Source organism: Scyliorhinus canicula, chromosome 3, assembly GCF_902713615.1.
Source record: "Scyliorhinus canicula chromosome 3, sScyCan1.1, whole genome shotgun sequence".
Lineage (NCBI taxonomy): Eukaryota > Metazoa > Chordata > Chondrichthyes > Carcharhiniformes > Scyliorhinidae > Scyliorhinus > Scyliorhinus canicula.
In genome coordinates this window covers 274,495,010-274,515,034 of record NC_052148.1, presented here as the reverse complement: position 1 = coordinate 274,515,034, position 20,025 = coordinate 274,495,010, and the positions used below count along the sequence as shown (strand labels likewise).

The window sequence follows — 20,025 nt, the reverse complement described above, 5'->3', positions numbered from 1 at the left end:
TGCAAGGGGAATAGAATGCAAAAGTAGAGAGGATATTAGTTATAGTGAGACCACATTTGAAGCATCGTGTACAGCAGCGTTTTTCAAACCTTTTGTCCCGGGACCCAGTTTTGCAACTGACTGATCTTCGGGACCCACACCAACCGACCTTCACTTACCTTTAATGTGAAAGGGGAGCCTGCTTGGTCCTCATGATCTAACTCAAATCAAGTTTACAGGAGGAGAGGGCAATGTGCAGATCAGGTTCAGAGTTCAGCCAGTTCCTTTGTGTCGCCTTCAACTTTATGAGAACAGGACATCCAACCTCGCACACATAGGTCGTCGTGAAGGGCAATAAGCAGCAAAATGCTCATTTTACTCAGCACTGGATACTCCATGGAGCTGCTGCTCCAGAATGCTGTCAGCCTCATGGACTTTTGGCGTGTTTTTAATGTGCTGTCACAGGTCAGGTACAGCAGCGTAGTCTACATTTGGAGTCAGCTGTAAATTAATAACTGACTCTGGGGTCTCAAACTCAAAAGGAATTTCTCAACCACTACTTCCCTTTCAAAATCTGAAACTTGTCCTCTCGTTTGCCAGTACTTCACTGCATACAACACATTGGGCTTTGCAACTTTATTTGCATCGGCACAACATCAAGAAATTATCTTTATGCTACTTTGTTCCTGAGTTAAGTTTCTTCTGTGAAGGCTGCTAACCAGAGGCCCTGGAGCTCTGTGCAGAGTAAACACTAGCACTGATCCGTCCTTCCCTGGACTCTCCCGTGCAGCTCTGTCCAACAGATTCAGATGTCAGATCCTGGCCAGTAGATACTCTGCCTATTTGTATCTCTGGCAGTCTCCTTTTTGCAAGAAAATAATTCATCTTCACAGTCCTCTTGCCTTGCTCGTCAGCAACTAATAATAATAATAATAATAATAGCTTATTGTTGCAAGTAGGCTTCAATGAAGTTACTGTGAAAAGCCCCTAGTGGCCACATTCCGGCGCCTGTTTGGGGAGGCCGGTACGGGAATTGAACCCGCGCTGCTGGCCTTGTTCTGCATTACAAGCCAGCGGTTTAGCCCACTGTGCTAAACCAGCCCCAAAAATAAACCAGTTAGAAAATAGAAGAAACTCTCCTCCATGATTTGGCGCCAAAGCCACGTATGTATAGGGCGCTTGACGTCAAGTGTAGGTGTAGGGCGTGAGCTGCTCACTGCTGCCACCTCTGGCCGGAAGACTGCACTCAGCCTCATTTCCTTCTCATTTATAAGGAGGCCCTCATGCTCAATAAAAATGCCAGTAGCGGCCACTGGGCGCGTTTCCCATGATCGGGACCACCTTGGGAATGTCGTGACCGATTGTTACGCAATCCTTCCGACACCCGCCAGCGACCCACCCGCGGGTGAGAAACCTTGGTGAACAGTATTGATCACCTTATTTAAGGAAAGATGTAAATGTGTTGGAAATGGTTCAGAGAAGGTTTACTGGACTAACACCAGGAAAGGTATGATGAGGAAAGGTTGGACATGTTAGGTTTGTATCCACTGGAGTTTCGAAGAGTGAGAGCCAACTTGATTTGAACCTTTAAGATCCTGAGGAGTGTTGACAGGGTGGCTGTGGAGAGGATGTTTCCTCTTGTGGGAGAATCTAGAACTGGGGTCACTGGTTAAAAATGATGGGTTGCCCATTTGAAATGGAAGCCAGGTGAATTTCTTTCACTCGGACGCCGTGAGCCTCTGGAACTCTCTTCCCTAAAAGGGGGTGGAAGCAGAATCTTTGAATATTTTTAAGGCGGAGATGGACAGATTCTTGGTAAGCAATGGGAGTGATAGGTTATTGGGAATGGGGGGTAGGAGGATGCAGATTTGAAGTTGCTATAAGATCAGCCTTGAGGAGCAGGTTCAACGAGCTGAATAGCCGCCTCCTGGTTGATATATTCTTTTGTGTGTTAACCATTTCTTGCAACTCGTTTTCAAAAAGAAGTTGTGCAGTCTGGTTAAAGTCACTTTTATTCTGGGTCGAACAGCAGTGAAGGTAAATAATTGACCATTTTGATGAGTGAATTAAAGTTTTAAACTAATGGAATAACGGTGTGAGCTGTGTAGTGGGGCTGGATAAACAGCAAACTCCTCCTAATTCCAGTCGTAACAATACACCCACCCCATCAAACCCCTTCATAACTGAAAACGTCTTGTATGCCACCCCCAAAATGGCTTCAACATGGAAGGTGACCATTCAGCCCATCATGCCTGTGCTAGCTCTCTGACCAAGCAATTCAGATTCTGACGCTACGACACTCTCAGGCACCACATTCCAGATCCTAACCACTCGTGCACAAAAAGATTTTCCTCACGCCACCTTGGTATCTTTGCCAATTACTATAAATCTTTACCCTCTGGTTTGAATCCTTCCACCAATGGGAACAGTTTCTCCCCTTCTCTGCCCAGACCCCTCATCATTCTGAATATCTCCGTCAAATCTGCCATCCGCCTTCTCTTCTCCAAGGAAAAGAGCCACAACTTATCCCATCGACGTAACTCAAGCTGCTCATCCCTGGAACCGTTCTTGTGAATCTTTTCTGTCTCCTCTCTAATGGAGATTCTTCCAGCGTGCTTGTGCGACTTAGCTGCTGGGTGCAAAGGTTGTTTACAATTTGTACACCTCTATCTCCACCACAATGTTTGGTTATCATGGAGCCTGAAGCATGTGGGATGGGGGAAAAGATGCCCCCAATATGTTAATTATTCATCCTTTGTGGCAGGCTGAAACCTTGACCATGGCTTGAACACAAGCTTCAAAAATAATCTGCTTCACTCTGTATCTAGAATATCCATGAGTGAGTCACAAGTAGAGTGCATTGTAAAAATGCTCCTTTTCCCGGCCTCTTGCCACAAATGTTCCTCCTTCTCCTTGTTGGAAGCCCAAGTCCCTCCTGGAATGTGTCAAGTGCATTTACTATTTTGCATCTGCCTTTTTGGAACTAAACCAAAGTAGGAACAATAGTTCCCTGATACATTCTCCAAGGTAACGCATTCTCTAAGGTAGCGCATCGACAAATGGGAGTTGACTTGCCAACCAAACAGCAGCCTTTTCTCAAGCAGTATATATTCCTGCTGTCTTTCAAATTTGGTATTCTTGTGCCTGTCCTGATGAAGGCAGGAGAAAAGCTTCATCATCATGTTGCTGTTTTCAGTAATATTCAAGTTCCAGACGACCAAGCAATTCTTGCAGAACTGAGTATTGCTGAAAAAGAAACATGCTGCCAAAGCTTTTTGTCTTGTACTCATCAGGACAGACAAAAAAAACAAATCTCAAAAGGAGCAACACTTTACACTGCCTGAGAAAAGGATGCTGATTACAGTCTTCTCTTTTCTGCAAAAATAGCCTGTTCAATCTTTCTTCTTAGTTTATTCAGGGTTTAAGTCTTGAGGATGTGAAAAACGCAATATAAATGCAAGTCTTATTTATGTGACCTATCCATTTTTTTTTCTGGATAAGGCACCTTAACCATCAGTGAGAGAAAATTCTGAAGAATTTGCAGGCTAATTGTCACAGCCAAAAATGCTAACGTTTTTAAAAGTCTGTATCTGACTAATGATGGAATATTGCAGCCACATTTGATAGTCTCTATAATAAACACTTCCTCCAAATTTCCCCACTGTTAGATTGCTGGAATGGAAAGCATCGTTGAAGACCACAAACTATCCTCTAGATCCGGCAGCTAAACTCATGGCCTCACCCTCCACATAGTTATAACAAGAGCAAGAACACAAGTTGCAAATTGTATGTCCAGATTACAAAATGTGCATGGAAGCTCCCATATCACAAGCTCAGTAAACGGCGCAATGGAAAAGCATTAGCATCTGGAAATAAAAAAGGCAAGTTACCCAGTGAAGATAATTCGACAAGCGTCTAATTGTAGGACTGACCATACCAAGGAGCAGGCAAGAGAACAACAACACTTTGCAATTATTTTGCATCATTAAAGTGGTAAAATGTTCCTAGGGTTCCACAGTAGTCTCAACAAGACACAATTTTGTGACTGAGCCCACAGAGGAGATAATAGGTTGGGTGACCAAACGTTTAGTCAAGGAGGTAAGTTTTAAGGAGCATCTTAAAGGGAAAGAGAGTGGTTGACGGAGGGAATGCCAACACTTTCAGACTGAGCAGCTGCCAGTGACGGGAGAAAGGAAATTGAGAAATGGAGGAGTGCGGATATTAAATAGGATTACAGGGGGCGTATGGCACAGAAACAGATCATTTGTCCAACCAGCATTTTTGTTCCACTGCACCTTTCTCATCTAAATCTATCCATCATAACCCTCTATTTACTTTTCCCTCAAACACTTCTCCAACTTCCTCTTAAATGTATCAATTCTGTTCACTTCAACAACTACCCTGTGCACTCCATATTCTCACCTTTCTTTGGGTGAAGAAGTTCCTTTTGAATTCCCCACTGGATTTCTTGGTGTCTTATATTGATGACCCCTAGCTTCCCCACAGAGGAAACTTGACCAGAATTTTACGCTTTCTCGTCGATGGTTTCTATGTTTTTTGTTTACTGAGATGTAAACCCACACATTTCTGATATCATCCTTGTAAATTTTCTCTTCACCTTTTCCAGTGCCTCTCAATTTTTATAACACGCTGACCAGAACTGCACACAGTATACGGTCCCTTTGTGTAGCCTAACCGAGATTGTCGTAGGCCCGGAGGAGGAGACAGGTAACAGGAAGAGTTAAAGACACGGACAAGATTAGACCATAAGACATAGAAGCAGAATTAGGCCACTCGGTCTATCGAGTCTGCTCCGCCATTCAATCATGGCTGATATTTTCTCATCCCCATTCTCCTGCCTTCTCCCCATTACCCCTGATCCCCTTATTAACCATGAACCTATCTATCTCTGTCTCAAAGACACTCAGTGATTTGGCCTCCACAGCCTTCTGCGGCAAAGAGTTCCACAGATTCACCATCCTCTGGCTGAAGAAATTCCTCCTCATCTCTGTTTTAAAGGATCATCCTTTTAGTCTGAGATGGTGTCCTCTGCTTCTAGTTTTTCTACAAGTGGAAACATCCTCTCCACGTCCACTCTATCCAGGCCTCGCAGTATCCTGTAAGTTTCAATAACATCCCCTCTCATCCTTCTAAACTCCAATGAATACAGACCCAGAGTCCTCAACCGTTCCTCATACGACAAGTTCTTCATTCCAGGGATCATTCTTGTGAACCTCCTCTGGACCCTTTCCAAGGCCAGCACATCCTTCCTTAGATACGGGGCCCAAAACTGCTCACAATACTCCAAATGGGGTCTGACCAGAGTCTTATACAGCCTCAGAAGTACATCCCTGGTCTTGTATTCTAGCCCTCTCGACATGAATGCTAACATTGCATTTGCCTTCTTAACCGCAGATTGAACCTGCACGTTAACCTTAAGAGAATCGTGAACAAGGACACCCAAGTCCCTTTGTGCTTCTGAGTTCCGAAGCATTTCCCCATTTAGAAAATAGTCTATGCCTCCATTCCTCCTTCCAAAGTGCATATCCTCACACTTTTCCACATTGTATTCCATCTGCCAGTTCATTGCCCACTCTCCTAGCCTATCCAAATCCTTCTGCAGCCCCCTTGCTTCCTCAATACTACCTGTCCCTCTACAGATCTTTGTATCATCTGCAAACTTAGCAACAGTGCCTTCAGTTCCTTCTTCCAGATCATTAATGTATATTGTGAAAAGTTGTGGTCCCAGCACCGACCCCCCCCGAAGTACACCACTAGTCACCGGCTGCCATCCTGAAAAAGACCCCTTTATCCCCACTCTCTGCCTTCTGCCAGTCAGCCAATCCTCTATCCATGCCAGGTTCTTACCCTGAACACCATGGGCTCTTAACTTATTTAACAGCCTCCTATGTGGCACCTTGTCAAAGGCCTTCTGGAAATCTAAATAAATCACGTCCACTTGTTCTCACTGATGTGGATCAGCGAGCACAGGCGGGCTAAGTGCGAAAGGGAGCTGGTGCGAGCAGGTTTTAGTAGGTTGGAGCAGTGCAAGACAAAACAGAAAGCGAGGTTGGAGATGGAATAAGGAGGATAGTAAGATCCTCTTATTATGGGCTGGTTTAGCACAGTGGGCTAAGACAGCTGGCTTGTAATGCAGAACAAGGCCAGCAGCGCAGGTTCAATTCCTGTTCCAGCCTCCCCCAACAGGCGCCGGAATGTGGCAACTAGGGGCTTTTCACAGTAACTTCATTGAAGTCTACTCGTGACAATAAGTGATTATTATTATTAAGATCCTTCGACATAACCATTTCTGAAGTTACCTCCAATTACAGAGACACGTCACATCATCTATAAAACTACTCTGATTTGTCCTTCTGTTGAAGGATCACATCAAACTCATTGGCCTTTCACAGGTGCTGTGAACTACCAACAGTTTCCAGTTTTATTTTGTAGCCCAGCACTCTCCATCTGTACGACTTCCACATCCACTAAGTTTTCTAGTAAACCAGGAACTCAGCTCCCTGTCTGAGGATGTCTAATGATTGAGGATGATTGAAGTTTTACCCAGCAGTAAGAAGGCTGTTAATGATGGTCTACAACATACATCTTGCCAATGCAGCTTCACTTTGCGTTTAACTCTTGTTGCATAACATCACTTGGGTAAGACAGAATGAAAATACTCACTGCGAATCTATCCAAGAGAGCCCGAATTTTCTGAAATCCGTTCTTCCCAGCAAGATCTCTTGGGTTTTCTCCGCAAGCATTCAGGATGGAGGAGGCTTGGAATGCCCCAGGACATTGCAAAAGTAGAGTGGTGAGGTTCCCTAGCCCGTTCTTGGCCGAGAAGTGGAGCAATGTCGGGATCTCATGACACAGATCTGGATGTCAACAGAAAGTGGGTAAATGTCAGTTCTGTTGCCTTCCACTCACTCTCAGGCAGAAGAATTTTTGTTCCAGTGTGCAGGCTTGCATAGTGATGAAGACAAATAGTCCTCGGTACTGGCAAAGAACACCTCCCTATTTGACAGATGCATGTCTTACCTCTCAGTCAACCTTGTACAGTTAAATTTCTCAATAATCACAGCTGACAGTACAAGAATCCCATCTACATTGCATCCCACTCCTTCATTACTTACCCATTCATTGGCAATCTATAATATACTCCCAAAATGACAATAGAGCTTTTATATTATTTCTTAATACTGTCTAGATAAACTCTACTTGAACCCCATTATTCATAAAAATATTCCTTTCTAAGGCTGGAATCATGTCTTTTGTTAATATGACTGTTGCTGTTCTTTATTCCGCCAGCCTCTCTCGCCTGGGAAAGGAAGAGCAGAGAGTGTTATATTCCCAATTTGGTATTGGTTGAAACAATTTCAAGACAAGAACATCAATTTCCTGTTCTAATCAATGGCTGTAGTTAAACACCTTTATTGACATCATGTCCACAACACAGATACAGGCCAAACGTCCCAATAGGTCTGTGCTGATGCACGCAAGCCTGCTCCCACCTTACTTCATGAAATGAAGATTGCTTATTGTCACGAGTAGGCGTCAATGAAGTTACTGTGAAAAGCCCCTAGTCGCCACATTTCGACGCCTGTTCGGGGAGGCTGGTATGGGAATCGAACCGTGCTGCTGGCCTGCCTTGGTCTGCTTTAAAAGCCAGCTATTTAGCCCAGTGTGCTAAACCAGCCCCTCTCTCCAAATCAATCAATCCCCTAGTCCTAGCTCCCTCCTTGTTTATCCGGCTTCCCCTTAAATGCACACTTACTCTTCAGCTCAATACTTGCTATGATGGTGAGCTCTACCTTCTCCCCCTCTCTGAGTAAGGAGGGACCTCCTGAATTGCCGCAGGGACCTCTTGAATTCTCAATTGGGCTTTTAGAGATTATCTTGGCCTAAATCCTCTCCTTCCCGATGCTGGAAATGCAAATTGCGACTGGACCGAGAATCACCGGTAATCAAACAAATCGAGGCTTGGACCCTGAACAAATTCCGAAAACATGCTCTGAGTCTCTCGCTGGCAGCGATATCGATGCTCACGTCCCACGCCAGCCCATCCATTCAAAACCATCATTTGCATGGATTTCATGCAAATTACTATTCAGCCATTTTGCTGGTAGGGACAGCTTGTTTTCAAACAGCCGTGCCAGATTGGCTTCAGCAGACACAGGATGTGGAATTTTACGCTCGTTGAAGAGACTGGAGAGGTCACTCTCAATCTTGTTTTTTGACTTGAACAGTTTTTCATTGAAGAGCATCGTCAGTTTCTCTTTGATAACCAGGTTTCTCTGGCCTTGCTGCTGGTCATAGTTGATATTCAGCTTCCTGCTCCACCCCTCCGCCTCGCTTAGGTGGAAGTCTCGTGGGCGCAAATTATTGCAAATATTGACAAGCGGGTTTTGGGCGCCATGGCTGTGGAGGGGAGAGGGAGGTTAAACAAACATTGAAAACCCTCAAACATTGTCGGGTTTGCTGGGAGGGGGGGCTGCCAAGGTCGGGGGACAACTTGGTGCCAAGACTGTGGACTCGAGGTGCCGCTATTGGGATCGGGGTAGCCTGGCTCAGTCCCCCATTGCTGCCGTCTCTGTTTTAAACGCACCCCTTTGCTGCTGCTTACAGGCCCCTGACTGCTCACTGTGTCCTGTGAATGTTCACAGAGCCTCTGGCCATTTGGGAGCCCACCCAGGCCGCCCCTCTGGGCACCCTCATACCCCAGCTGTATTGTCAAGGGGATGGGCGTGGCCAAACTCAATCATGGGCCCACCAGGTGTCGGCACTCCTCAGAAGCGCTGCCCCACTGCAGAGGAAGCAGGGGAACAGCAGAGCTCAGCCCAACCAGAGGACACCTGCACCGTGGCCTCTGCAATCCTCCCTGGTTCTCTGCCCCTCTCAGGGTAGAGGCTTCACCAGTGAACCCCACCCTCCAGATCACCAGCTGTCTCCTCCTGGTGAGACTGGCAACACTGACTACCTCTGCCACCCCCTCCCAGGCAGTGCTCAGGCAGGCAGGCTCCAGTCTACGGCCCACCCTAGCGAGGAGGGTGTCCACTCCTCCCCTCACTGGCCGAGAGCAATGGGGCCACTTCAGACTCCCTGTGAACTATCCTCATGGCTGCTGTGAGTGTGTGGGTAAGTGGAGGGATTAAACACAGCTCCAGCTCCAGCTGCCAGGGTCTTCAGCGCCAACTCTGGCCCCAGCGGTTAGAATAGCCACTGGGCTGGGACTTACTCTCAATTCTCACCAGCAGAGGGCTGGTCCATTTGCATGTCCTGACTCGCTGACCAAATAACACACCCAACAGAATCGCGAATCGCACAGTATTCAGTCCTGGCGACAACACTTAGTTTCCCAAACTGAGAATTCTGGATATTGTAATTATGGCCATGAGTCTCTGACTAGAAACATGTCCCCTGCGTTTGGGAGTCTCGGTCGACAGAAACATTCCTCAATTTTATCAGATGGAATTAGGATCTGAGCAGAGTATGTTGATTGAATTATTTTGCAGTGTCATCAAACTTCAATCTAATAACATTAAGTACCATCTGTCACTTTTTCCAGTTGTTCCTATATCTTGGATTTTAGTAATTATAAAAGATATTCATCTCATGTGCTAGCTGAAAAGATTATTCAGTTTGATTAATGTGAGGCCAATTTCAGAGATGAGAAAATCCCCCAGTGAAAGTTGCTTTGTAAATCTAAACCATAAACACAACACATCACTGTAATCGAGAAAGTGATGCAACAGCATATTTAACACGTGGCAACAGGGAAGATCGAGGCAACCTGATTTTGTCAAACGTTATCTTCTCTTGGGAATCATCGATCATCCAGCAATGAATGAGACTATCTGTCCCATCATATATGTTCTGCTCTTTAAAAGATTTATCCAATTAAACTTCCTCTCCCACGTTTTCCCATTACCCTGGCTTTTCTCATTTTCATTTTTAGGAAGGCAGATTTTTGGAAGCAAAAACAGGAAGGCAGATTACTACCTGAATGGTTGTAAATTGGGAGAGGGGCGTGTGCAGCGGGACCTGGGTAGCCTTATGCACCAGTCGCTGAAGGTAAGCATGCAGGTGCAGCAGGCGGTAAAGAAGGCTAATGGTTGGCCTTCATTGCGAGAGGTTTCGAGTATAGAAGCAGGGATGTCTTGCTGCAATTATACAGGGCCTTGGTGAGGCCATACCTGGAGTATTGTGGGCAGTTTTGGTCTCCTTCTCTGAGGAAGGATGTTGTTGCTATGGAGGGAGGGCAGCAAAGGTTTACCAGACTGATTCCAGGGATGGCGGGACTGTCATATGAGGAAATATTGACTCGGTTGGGATTGTTCTCGCTGGAGTTCAGAAGAATGAGGGGGGATTTCATAGAGACTAAATAAAATGCTAGACAGGTTAGATGCAGGGAAGATGTTACCAAGATGTTAGCTTTGCGCAAGTGAAGGAGACACAGCCGGAGTGAGGCACATCCAGAGTGGGAATTTGGAACTTGGTAATTTGGTGCAGTGAGGTAATTCGGTGCAGAGTGGGAGAAGGTGCTTTTTCCCGACTATTTTGTTCTCTCTTTTTCATCTGGCCTGTAACTTTTAATCTGCAGGGAGAGAACCAGAGAACATCTGAGAACCTGGGAAGGTCAGTGATTTATGGGGGTGGGGAGGGACTGAAGTGACATCACAGTAAAGCTGAGACCTGATTGCTGGTTGGGAAGCTACATTAAATTTAAAAAATAAGCATTGTTAAACTAATTCAACATTATTACTTATCACTTAATTATAATTTAGAGGGGTTTCTAAGCCATAGATCGGACAGCACTGTATTTAGCTTTCACATTTATAGTAGAAATCTAGTGCTAGGAAACATATAGTCAACAGTAACTTTATTTTTTAACTTTTAAATATAATTTACTAATTAATTGACACCATGTTAATTAGAGGGGTGCAGTGCTCTGACTGTGAGATGTGGCAGGTCCGGGAGGCTTCCAGAGTCCCGGGAGGCTTCATCTGCAGAAAGTGCACCCAACTGGGGCTCCTCACAGACCGCATGGTTCGGTTGGAGCAGCAGTTGGATGCACTAAGGAGCATGCAGGAGGCGGAAAGCATCATAGATAGCAGTTATATAGATGTGGTCACACCCAAGGTACAGGCAGAGAAATGGGTGACCACCAGAAAGGGCAGGCAGTCAGTCAGTGCAGGAACATTAACAATACTACACAAACCCGCACTGTTATCATGAACAATACTACACAAACCCGCACTGTTATCATTAACAATACTACACAAACCCGCACTGTTATCATTAACAATACTACACAAACCCGCACTGTTATCATTAACAATACTACACAAACCCACACTGTTATCATTAACAATACTACACAAACCAGCACTGTTATCATTAACAATACTACACAAACCCACACTGTTATCATTAACAATACTACACAAACCAGCACTGTTATCATTAACAATACTACACAAACCCACACTGTTATCATTAACAATACTACACAAACCCGCACTGTTATCATTAACAATACTACACAAACCCGCACTGTTATCATTAACAATACTACACAAACCCGCACTGTTATCATTAACAATACTACACAAACCTGCACTGTTATCATTAACAATACTACACAAACCCGCACTGTTATCATTAACAATACTGCACAAACCCACACTGTTATCATTAACAATACTACACACACCCGCACTGTTATCATTAACAATACTACACAAACCCGCACTGTTATCATTAACAATACTACACAAACCCGCACTGTTATCATTAACAATACTACACAGACCCGCACTGTTATCATTAACAATACTACACAGACCCGCACTGTTATCATTAGCAATGATACACAAACCCGCACTGTTATCATTAACAATACTACACAAACCCGCACTGTTATCATTAACAATACTACACAAACCCACACTGTTATCATTAACAATACTACACAAACCCGCACTGTTATCATTAACAATACTACACAAACCCGCACTGTTATCATTAACAATACTACACAAACCTGCACTGTTATCATTAACAATACTACACACACCCGCACTGTTATCATTAACAATATTACACAAACCCACACTGTTATCATTATCAATACTACGCAAACCCACACTGTTATCATTAACAATAACACACAAACCTGCACTGTTATCATTAACAATACTACACAAACCCGCACTGTTATCATTAACAATACTACACAAACCCACACTGTTATCATTAACAATACTACACAAACCCACACTGTTATCATTAACAATACTACACACACCCGCACTGTTATCATGAACAATACTACACAAACCCGCACTGTTATCATTAACAATACTACACAAACCCGCACTGTTATCATTAACAATACTACACAAACCCACACTGTTATCATTAACAATACTACACAAACCCGCACTGTTATCATTAACAATACTGCACAAACCCGCACTGTTATCATTAACAATACTACACAAACCCACACTGTTATCATTAACAATACTACACAAACCCACACTGTTATCATTAACAATAACACACAAACCAGCACTGTTATCATTAACAATACTACACAAACCCGCACTGTTATCATTAACAATACTACACAAACCCACACTGTTATCATTAACAATACTACACAAACCCACACTGTTATCATTAACAATACTACACAAACCTGCACTGTTATCATTAACAATACTACACAGACCCGCACTGTTATCATTAACAATATTACACAAACCCACACTGTTATCATTAACAATACTACACAAACCCACACTGTTATCATTAACAATAACACACAAACCTGCACTGTTATCATTAACAATACTACACACACCCGCACTGTTATCATTATCAATACTACGCAAACCCACACTGTTATCATTAACAATAACACACAAACCTGCACTGTTATCATTAACAATACTACACAAACCCGCACTGTTATCATTAACAATACTACACAAACCCACACTGTTATCATTAACAATACTACACAAACCCACACTGTTATCATTAACAATACTACACACACCCGCACTGTTATCATGAACAATACTACACAAACCCGCACTGTTATCATTAACAATACTACACAAACCCGCACTGTTATCATTAACAATACTACACAAACCCACACTGTTATCATTAACAATACTACACAAACCCGCACTGTTATCATTAACAATACTGCACAAACCCGCACTGTTATCATTAACAATACTACACAAACCCACACTGTTATCATTAACAATACTACACAAACCCACACTGTTATCATTAACAATAACACACAAACCAGCACTGTTATCATTAACAATACTACACAAACCCGCACTGTTATCATTAACAATACTACACAAACCCACACTGTTATCATTAACAATACTACACAAACCCACACTGTTATCATTAACAATACTACACAAACCTGCACTGTTATCATTAACAATACTACACAGACCCGCACTGTTATCATTAACAATACTACACAAACCCGCACTGTTATCATTAACAATACTACACAAACCCACACTGTTATCATTAACAATACTACACATACCCGCACTGTTATCATGAACAATACTACACAAACCCGCACTGTTATCATTAACAATACTACACAACCCCGCACTGTTATCATTAACAATACTACACAGACCCGCACTGTTATCATTAACAATACTACACAAACCAGCACTGTTATCATTAACAATACTACACAAACCTGCACTGTTATCATTAACAATACTACACAAACCCACACTGTTATCATTAACAATATTACACAAACCCGCACTGTTATCATTATCAATACTACACAAACCCACACTGTTATCATTAACAATACTACACAAACCTGCACTGTTATCATTAACAATACTACACAAACCCGCACTGTTATCATTAACAATACTACACAAACCCGCACTGTTATCATTAACAATACTACACACACCCGCACTGTTATCATTAACAATACTACACAAACCCACACTGTTATCATTAACAATACTACACAGACCCGCACTGTTATCATTAACAATACTACACAAACCCACACTGTTATCATGAACAATACTACACAAACCCGCACTGTTATCATTAACAATACTACACAACCCCGCACTGTTATCATTAACAATACTACACAGACCCGCACTGTTATCATTAACAATACTACACAAACCCACACTGTTATCATGAACAATACTACACAAACCCGCACTGTTATCATTAACAATACTACACAACCCCGCACTGTTATCATTAACAATACTACACAAACCTGCACTGTTATCATTAACAATACTACACAAACCCGCACTGTTATCATTAACAATACTACACAAACCCGCACTGTTATCATTAACAATACTACACAAACCCACACTGTTATCATTAACAATGCTACACAAACCCGCACTGTTATCATTAACAATACTACACAAACCCACACTGTTATCATTAACAATACTACACAAACCCACACTGTTATCATTAACAATACTGCACAAACCCGCACTGTTATCATTAACAATACTACACAAACCCACACTGTTATCATTAACAATACTACACATACCCGGAGTCTTATAACTGGCCCTATTGTACAAACTGAAGGATTAGCTGATTTGGGAACCTTTTCGTTGCCAACAAACCTGTGCTTTTCAATTGTAAGGGATCAAATAAACATGAAATTAAGTTTCTGTGATTATTATTCCACATCAGTCAGAATTCCCCATGGAGTATGATTATTAAAGATGATTAATTTCCTTTATTTTGTGAGCCGCTCCAAAATATATAACATCGACTTGCATTTAATAGGAAGGAAATATAAATCCAAACGCTGGGTCTGAAGTAAGTTTATTTTCTGACTGTTGTTTTGATATATCTCCCACAGGAATATCAGGCAGGAGAATGTCACTGACCTAAAGGAGCTGAATGGATATGTCCCTGTGTAGTACTGAACCGAAAACTCTCAGACGCATTGTGATTGCTAACCTGACATATTGGCTAATTGTTCTCAGATGGCGGGTTCCCTACCCTGCTGTCCAACGCGATGGTGGGGTCACATTATAGAATCCGCACAGTGCAAAAGAACATAGAACATACAGTGCAGAAAAGGCCATTCAGCCCATCGAGTCTGCACCAGCCCTCTGAAAGAGCTGCCTACCTAGGCCCAGTCTCCTCCCCTATCTCTGTGACCAATTGATCATGGTCAATCTACCTAACCTGCACATCTTTGGACTGTGCGAGGAAACTGGAGCACCCGGAGGAAACCCACGCAGACACGGGGAGAACGTGCAGACAGTCAACCAAGGCTAGAATTGAACCCGGGTGCTAGCGCTGTGGAGCAGCAGTGCTAACCATTGTGTCATTATGCTGACACAGTCTGCCCTATAGCCAGTTCACACTTCAATGAGCATTAATTGGCTGCTGTGGGTCTTTCACCCCTCATCTGGGAGGAAGATCCTCCTTCGCAAACTACTGTCCAATCTGATTGGCTGGCAGCTCCTACGTAAAGCTGCCCCTGGAACTGCAGAAAGACCATCCTCGGAGCATTAACCCCGTGATTTGAGGAAAAGGTTCACTTGGGGCTGTCAGACGGGGAGGGTGTAGTAAGCCTATGGGGTGGACCATGGAGGGGTGGGGGAGAGGCTGGATGGGAAGGAGTTCCAACAGTTACTGGACCTTCAGGATGGAGATGCCCAGAGTTAAAACTGGGCTGCTAATGTTGCTCCCACCAGCACAGTCGTGTCACTTTAACCGTGTTGGTACCCTGTGAAAGGACAAACACAATCATCAACTCTACATCGAGGAGAGTTTCGTAAACAATTACGGTAATTCACGTCAATGGTGAGTGATGGGAAATCGAGGTCCTCACCATTTCCCAAGCTGAGTCTCCTGAGCCCATCGGAAGCACGGAACTAGGGAGGAATTCTGTCTTGGGAATGACCACACAAAATGCTTCCCATGGGAGAGATTTCACAAACTGTGCCTGTATAACCAGGAACCTGAAAGGCTGATGGGAGATTTGCTTGAGGATTTTTTTAGGAATTCAAAAGGGAACATTTTCAGCTCCTATGGGAGGGTGAGAGGGGTTGAGGCAGGGGGGTGGAGTGTGATGGGGCTGAGAGGGTGAGTGTGATGAGTGTATGAGCGAAGGATGGGTGGAGTGAGGAAATGGTGAAGGGATGGAGTTGAGCGGATCAAGGGGATGGGGAAGAAGTCAGAGTCGATTGAGATGAAGGGGTGAGAGTGAGGGGTTGAGAGAGGATTGAGTGAGAAGGGGTGAGGGATGAGGGGGTTGAGTGTGAAGGTGTGAGGAATTGAGGGGTGAAGGGATGAGGGGCTGGGGCAGACAATGGGGGATTGAGGGTTCAGGGGATGGATGGGTGAGGGTCTGACTGGAACATGTATGAGGAGTGAGGATTGTAGAGTGTAGCTGTTGGAATAAGTTGAGGAAGGGGAACAGCGTTTGAAAAATGGAACTTAAAAGCCTGCCTAATACAGAGGAGGCAACAGTAAGACAAGGAGCAATCACACGGGTCAGAGGTAGCAATAGCTCAAGGCCAAGGGAGATGGAGTTTAATTTTCAGTCTGTACAAGACAGGGAAAGACTGTCTATTATTTGATGTGTTTTGTGGGATTTCAAATAGGTGCAGTGACAACTGTTAGTGTTTATGTTTCTTTAGATCCCAGGAGAGCAGGTGGGAATTAACAAGGTCTTTCCCGAGAAAATAGACTCAATTTAGAATATGGAGTTCAGAGTCCTTTCACATGAGCAGCACGGTAGCACAGTGGTTAGTACTATGGCTTCACAGCGCCAGGGTCCCAGGTTCGATTCCCGGCTTGGGTCACTGTCTGTGCGGAGTCTGCACGCTCTCCCCGTGTCTGCGTGGGTTTCCTCCGGGTGCTCCGGTTCCCTCCCACAAGTCCCGAAAGATGTGCTGTTATGTGAATTGGACATTCTGAATTCTCCCTCTGTGTACAGGCGCCGGAGTGTGGCGACTGGGGGATTTTCACAGTAACTTCATTGCAGTATTAATGTAAGCCTACTTGTGACACTAATAAAGATTGTTATTATTATTATTCCCTTTATTTTAACTTATTGAATACATGATGCTCAAATGTGGGTTCCTTAAGAGTGAGTTTGCACAGGGCAAAGTGATAATTCTTAAACATTTAATTATTGCACCAATTCAGAGCCAAGGAAAGCTGCAATAATTATTTCAAAAACATAAATACTTGCATTTATATAGCACCTCAGGACATCCCAAACCGCGTTTGAGACACTGAAATACTTTATAATGGACGTTAAATTATAGGCACCGATACACACAAAGCAAGATGCTTCAAAGGCAACTTGATAAATGGCCAGGTAATATGATTGAGTGACACTTATTGACCAGGGCAACTGGGAAGTTTCAAATAAATTGGTGAGACCTTTCAGAAAATAACCCATAACTGATGGAACCTCAGTTCTGTTAATCAGCTCAGTACTGACACTCTGACAGTGCAGCACTCCCTCAGTACTGACCCTCTGACAGTGCGGCACTCCCTCAGTACTGACCCTCTGACAGTGCGGCACTCCCTCAGTACTGACCCTCTGACAGTGCAGCACTCCCTCAGTACTGACCCTCTGACAGTGCAGCACTCCCTCAGTACGGACCCTCTGACAGTGCGGCACTCCCTCAGTACTGACCCTCTGACAGTGCGGCACTCCCTCAGTACTGACCCTCTGACAGTGCGGCACTCCCTCAGTACTGACCCTCTGACAGTGCGGCACTCCCTCAGTACTGACCCTCTGACAGTGCAGCACTCCCTCAGTACTGACCCTCTGACAGTGCGGCACTCCCTCAGTACTGACCCTCTGACAGTGCGGCACTCCCTCAGTACTGACCCTCTGACAGTGCAGCATTCCCTCAGTACTGACCCTCTAACAGTGCGGCACTCCCTCAGTACTGACCCTCTGACAGTGCAGCACTCCCTCAGTACTGACCCTCTGACAGTGCGGCACTCCCTCAGTACTGACCCTCTGACAGTGCGGCACTCCCTCAGTACTGACCCTCTGACAGTGCGGCACTCCCTCAGTACTGACCCTCTGACAGTGCGGCACTCCCTCAGTACTGACCCTCTGACAGTGCGGCGCTCCCTCAGTACTGACCCTCTGACAGTGCGGCGCTCCCTCAGTACTGACCCTCTGACAGTGCGGCGCTCCCTCAGTACTGACCCTCTGACAGTGCGGCACTCCCTCAGTACTGACCCTCTGACAGTGCAGCACTCCCTCAGTACTGACCCTCTGACAGTGCAGCACTCCCTCAGTACTGACCCTCTGACAGTGCAGCATTCCCTCAGTACTGACCCTCTGACAGTACAGCACTCCCTCAGTACTGACCCTCTGACAGTGCAGCACTCCCTCAGTACTGACCCTCTGACAGTGCGGCACTGCCTCAGTACTGACCCTCTGACAGTGCGGCACTCCCTCAGTACTGACCCTCTGACAGTGCGGCGCTCCCTCAGTACTGACCCTCTGACAGTGCGGCGCTCCCTCAGTACTGACCCTCTGACAGTGCAGCATTCCCTCAGTACTGACCCTCTGACAGTGCGGCACTCCCTCAGTACTGACCCTCTGACAGTGCAGCACTCCCTCAGACTGACCCTCTGACAGTGCAGCACTCCCTCAGCACTGACCCTCTGACAGTGCGGCACTCCCTCAGTACTGACCCTCTGACAGTGCAGCACTCCCTCAGTACTGACCCTCTGACAGTGCAGCACTCCCTCAGTACTGACCCTCTGACAGTGCAGCACTCCCTCAGTACTGACCCTCTGACAGTGCGGCATTCCCTCAGTACTGACCCTCTGACAGTGCAGCACTCCCTCAGTACTGACCCTCTGACAGTGCAGCACTCATTCAGTACTGACCCTCTGACAGTGCAGCACTCCCTCAGTACTGACCCTCTGACAGTGCGGCACTCCCTCAGTACTGACCCTCTGACAGTGCGGCATTCCCTCAGTACTGACCCTCTGACAGTGCAGCACTCCCTCAGTACTGACCCTCTGATAGTGCGGCATTCCCTCAGTACTGACCCTCTGACAGTGCAGCACTCCCTCAGTACTGACCCTCTGACAGTGCAGCACTCCCTCAGTACTGACCCTCTGACAGTGCAGCACTCCCTCAGTACTGACCCTCTGACAGTGTGGCTCTCCCTCAGTACTGACCATCTGACAGTGCAGCACTCCCTCAGTACTGACCCTCTGACAGTGTGGCACTCCCTCAGTACTGACCCTCTGACAGTGCAGCACTCCCTCAGTACTGACCCTCTGACAGTGCGGCACTCCCTCAGTACTGACCCTCTGACAGTGTGGCACTCCCTCAGTACTGACCCTCTGACAGTGCAGCACTCCCTCAGTACTGACCCTCTGACAGTGCAGCACCCCCTCAGTACTGATCCTCTGACAGTGTGGCTCTCCCTCAGTTCTGACCCTCTGACAGTACAGCACTCCCTCAGTACTGACCCTCTGACAGTGCGGCACTCCCTCAGTACTGACCCTCTGACAGTGCGGCATTCCCTCAGTACTGACCCTCTGACAGTGCAGCACTCCCTCAGTACTGACCCTCTGACAGTGCGGCATTCCCTCAGTACTGACCCTCTGACAGTGCAGCACTCCCTCAGTACTGACCCTCTGACAGTGCAGCACTCCCTCAGTACTGACCCTCTGACAGTGCAGCACTCCCTCAGTACTGACCCTCTGACAGTGTGGCTCTCCCTCAGTACTGACCCTCTGACAGTGCAGCACTCCCTCAGTACTGACCCTCTGACAGTGTGGCACTCCCTCAGTACTGACCCTCTGACAGTGCAGCACTCCCTCAGTACTGACCCTCTGACAGTGAGGCACTCCCTCAGTACTGACCCTCTGACAGTGTGGCACTCCCTCAGTACTGACCCTCTGACAGTGCAGCACTCCCTCAGTACTGACCCTCTGACAGTGCAGCACACCCTCAGT

At 45.5% G+C, this 20,025-nt stretch overlaps 1 protein-coding gene across 3 annotated transcripts in view; it reads right to left on the bottom strand.

Moving 5' to 3' along the window:
* LOC119963566 (B-cell scaffold protein with ankyrin repeats-like) overlaps positions 1-20,025 on the bottom strand; it is a 332,413-nt gene that overhangs the window by 176,773 nt on the left and 135,615 nt on the right. For all 3 annotated transcript variants that reach the window (XM_038792883.1, XM_038792884.1, XM_038792882.1), the window contains exon 8: positions 6,664-6,857. In XM_038792883.1, coding sequence (XP_038648811.1) covers positions 6,664-6,857 — 194 coding nt within the window. The remainder of the gene's footprint in view (positions 1-6,663; positions 6,858-20,025) is intronic.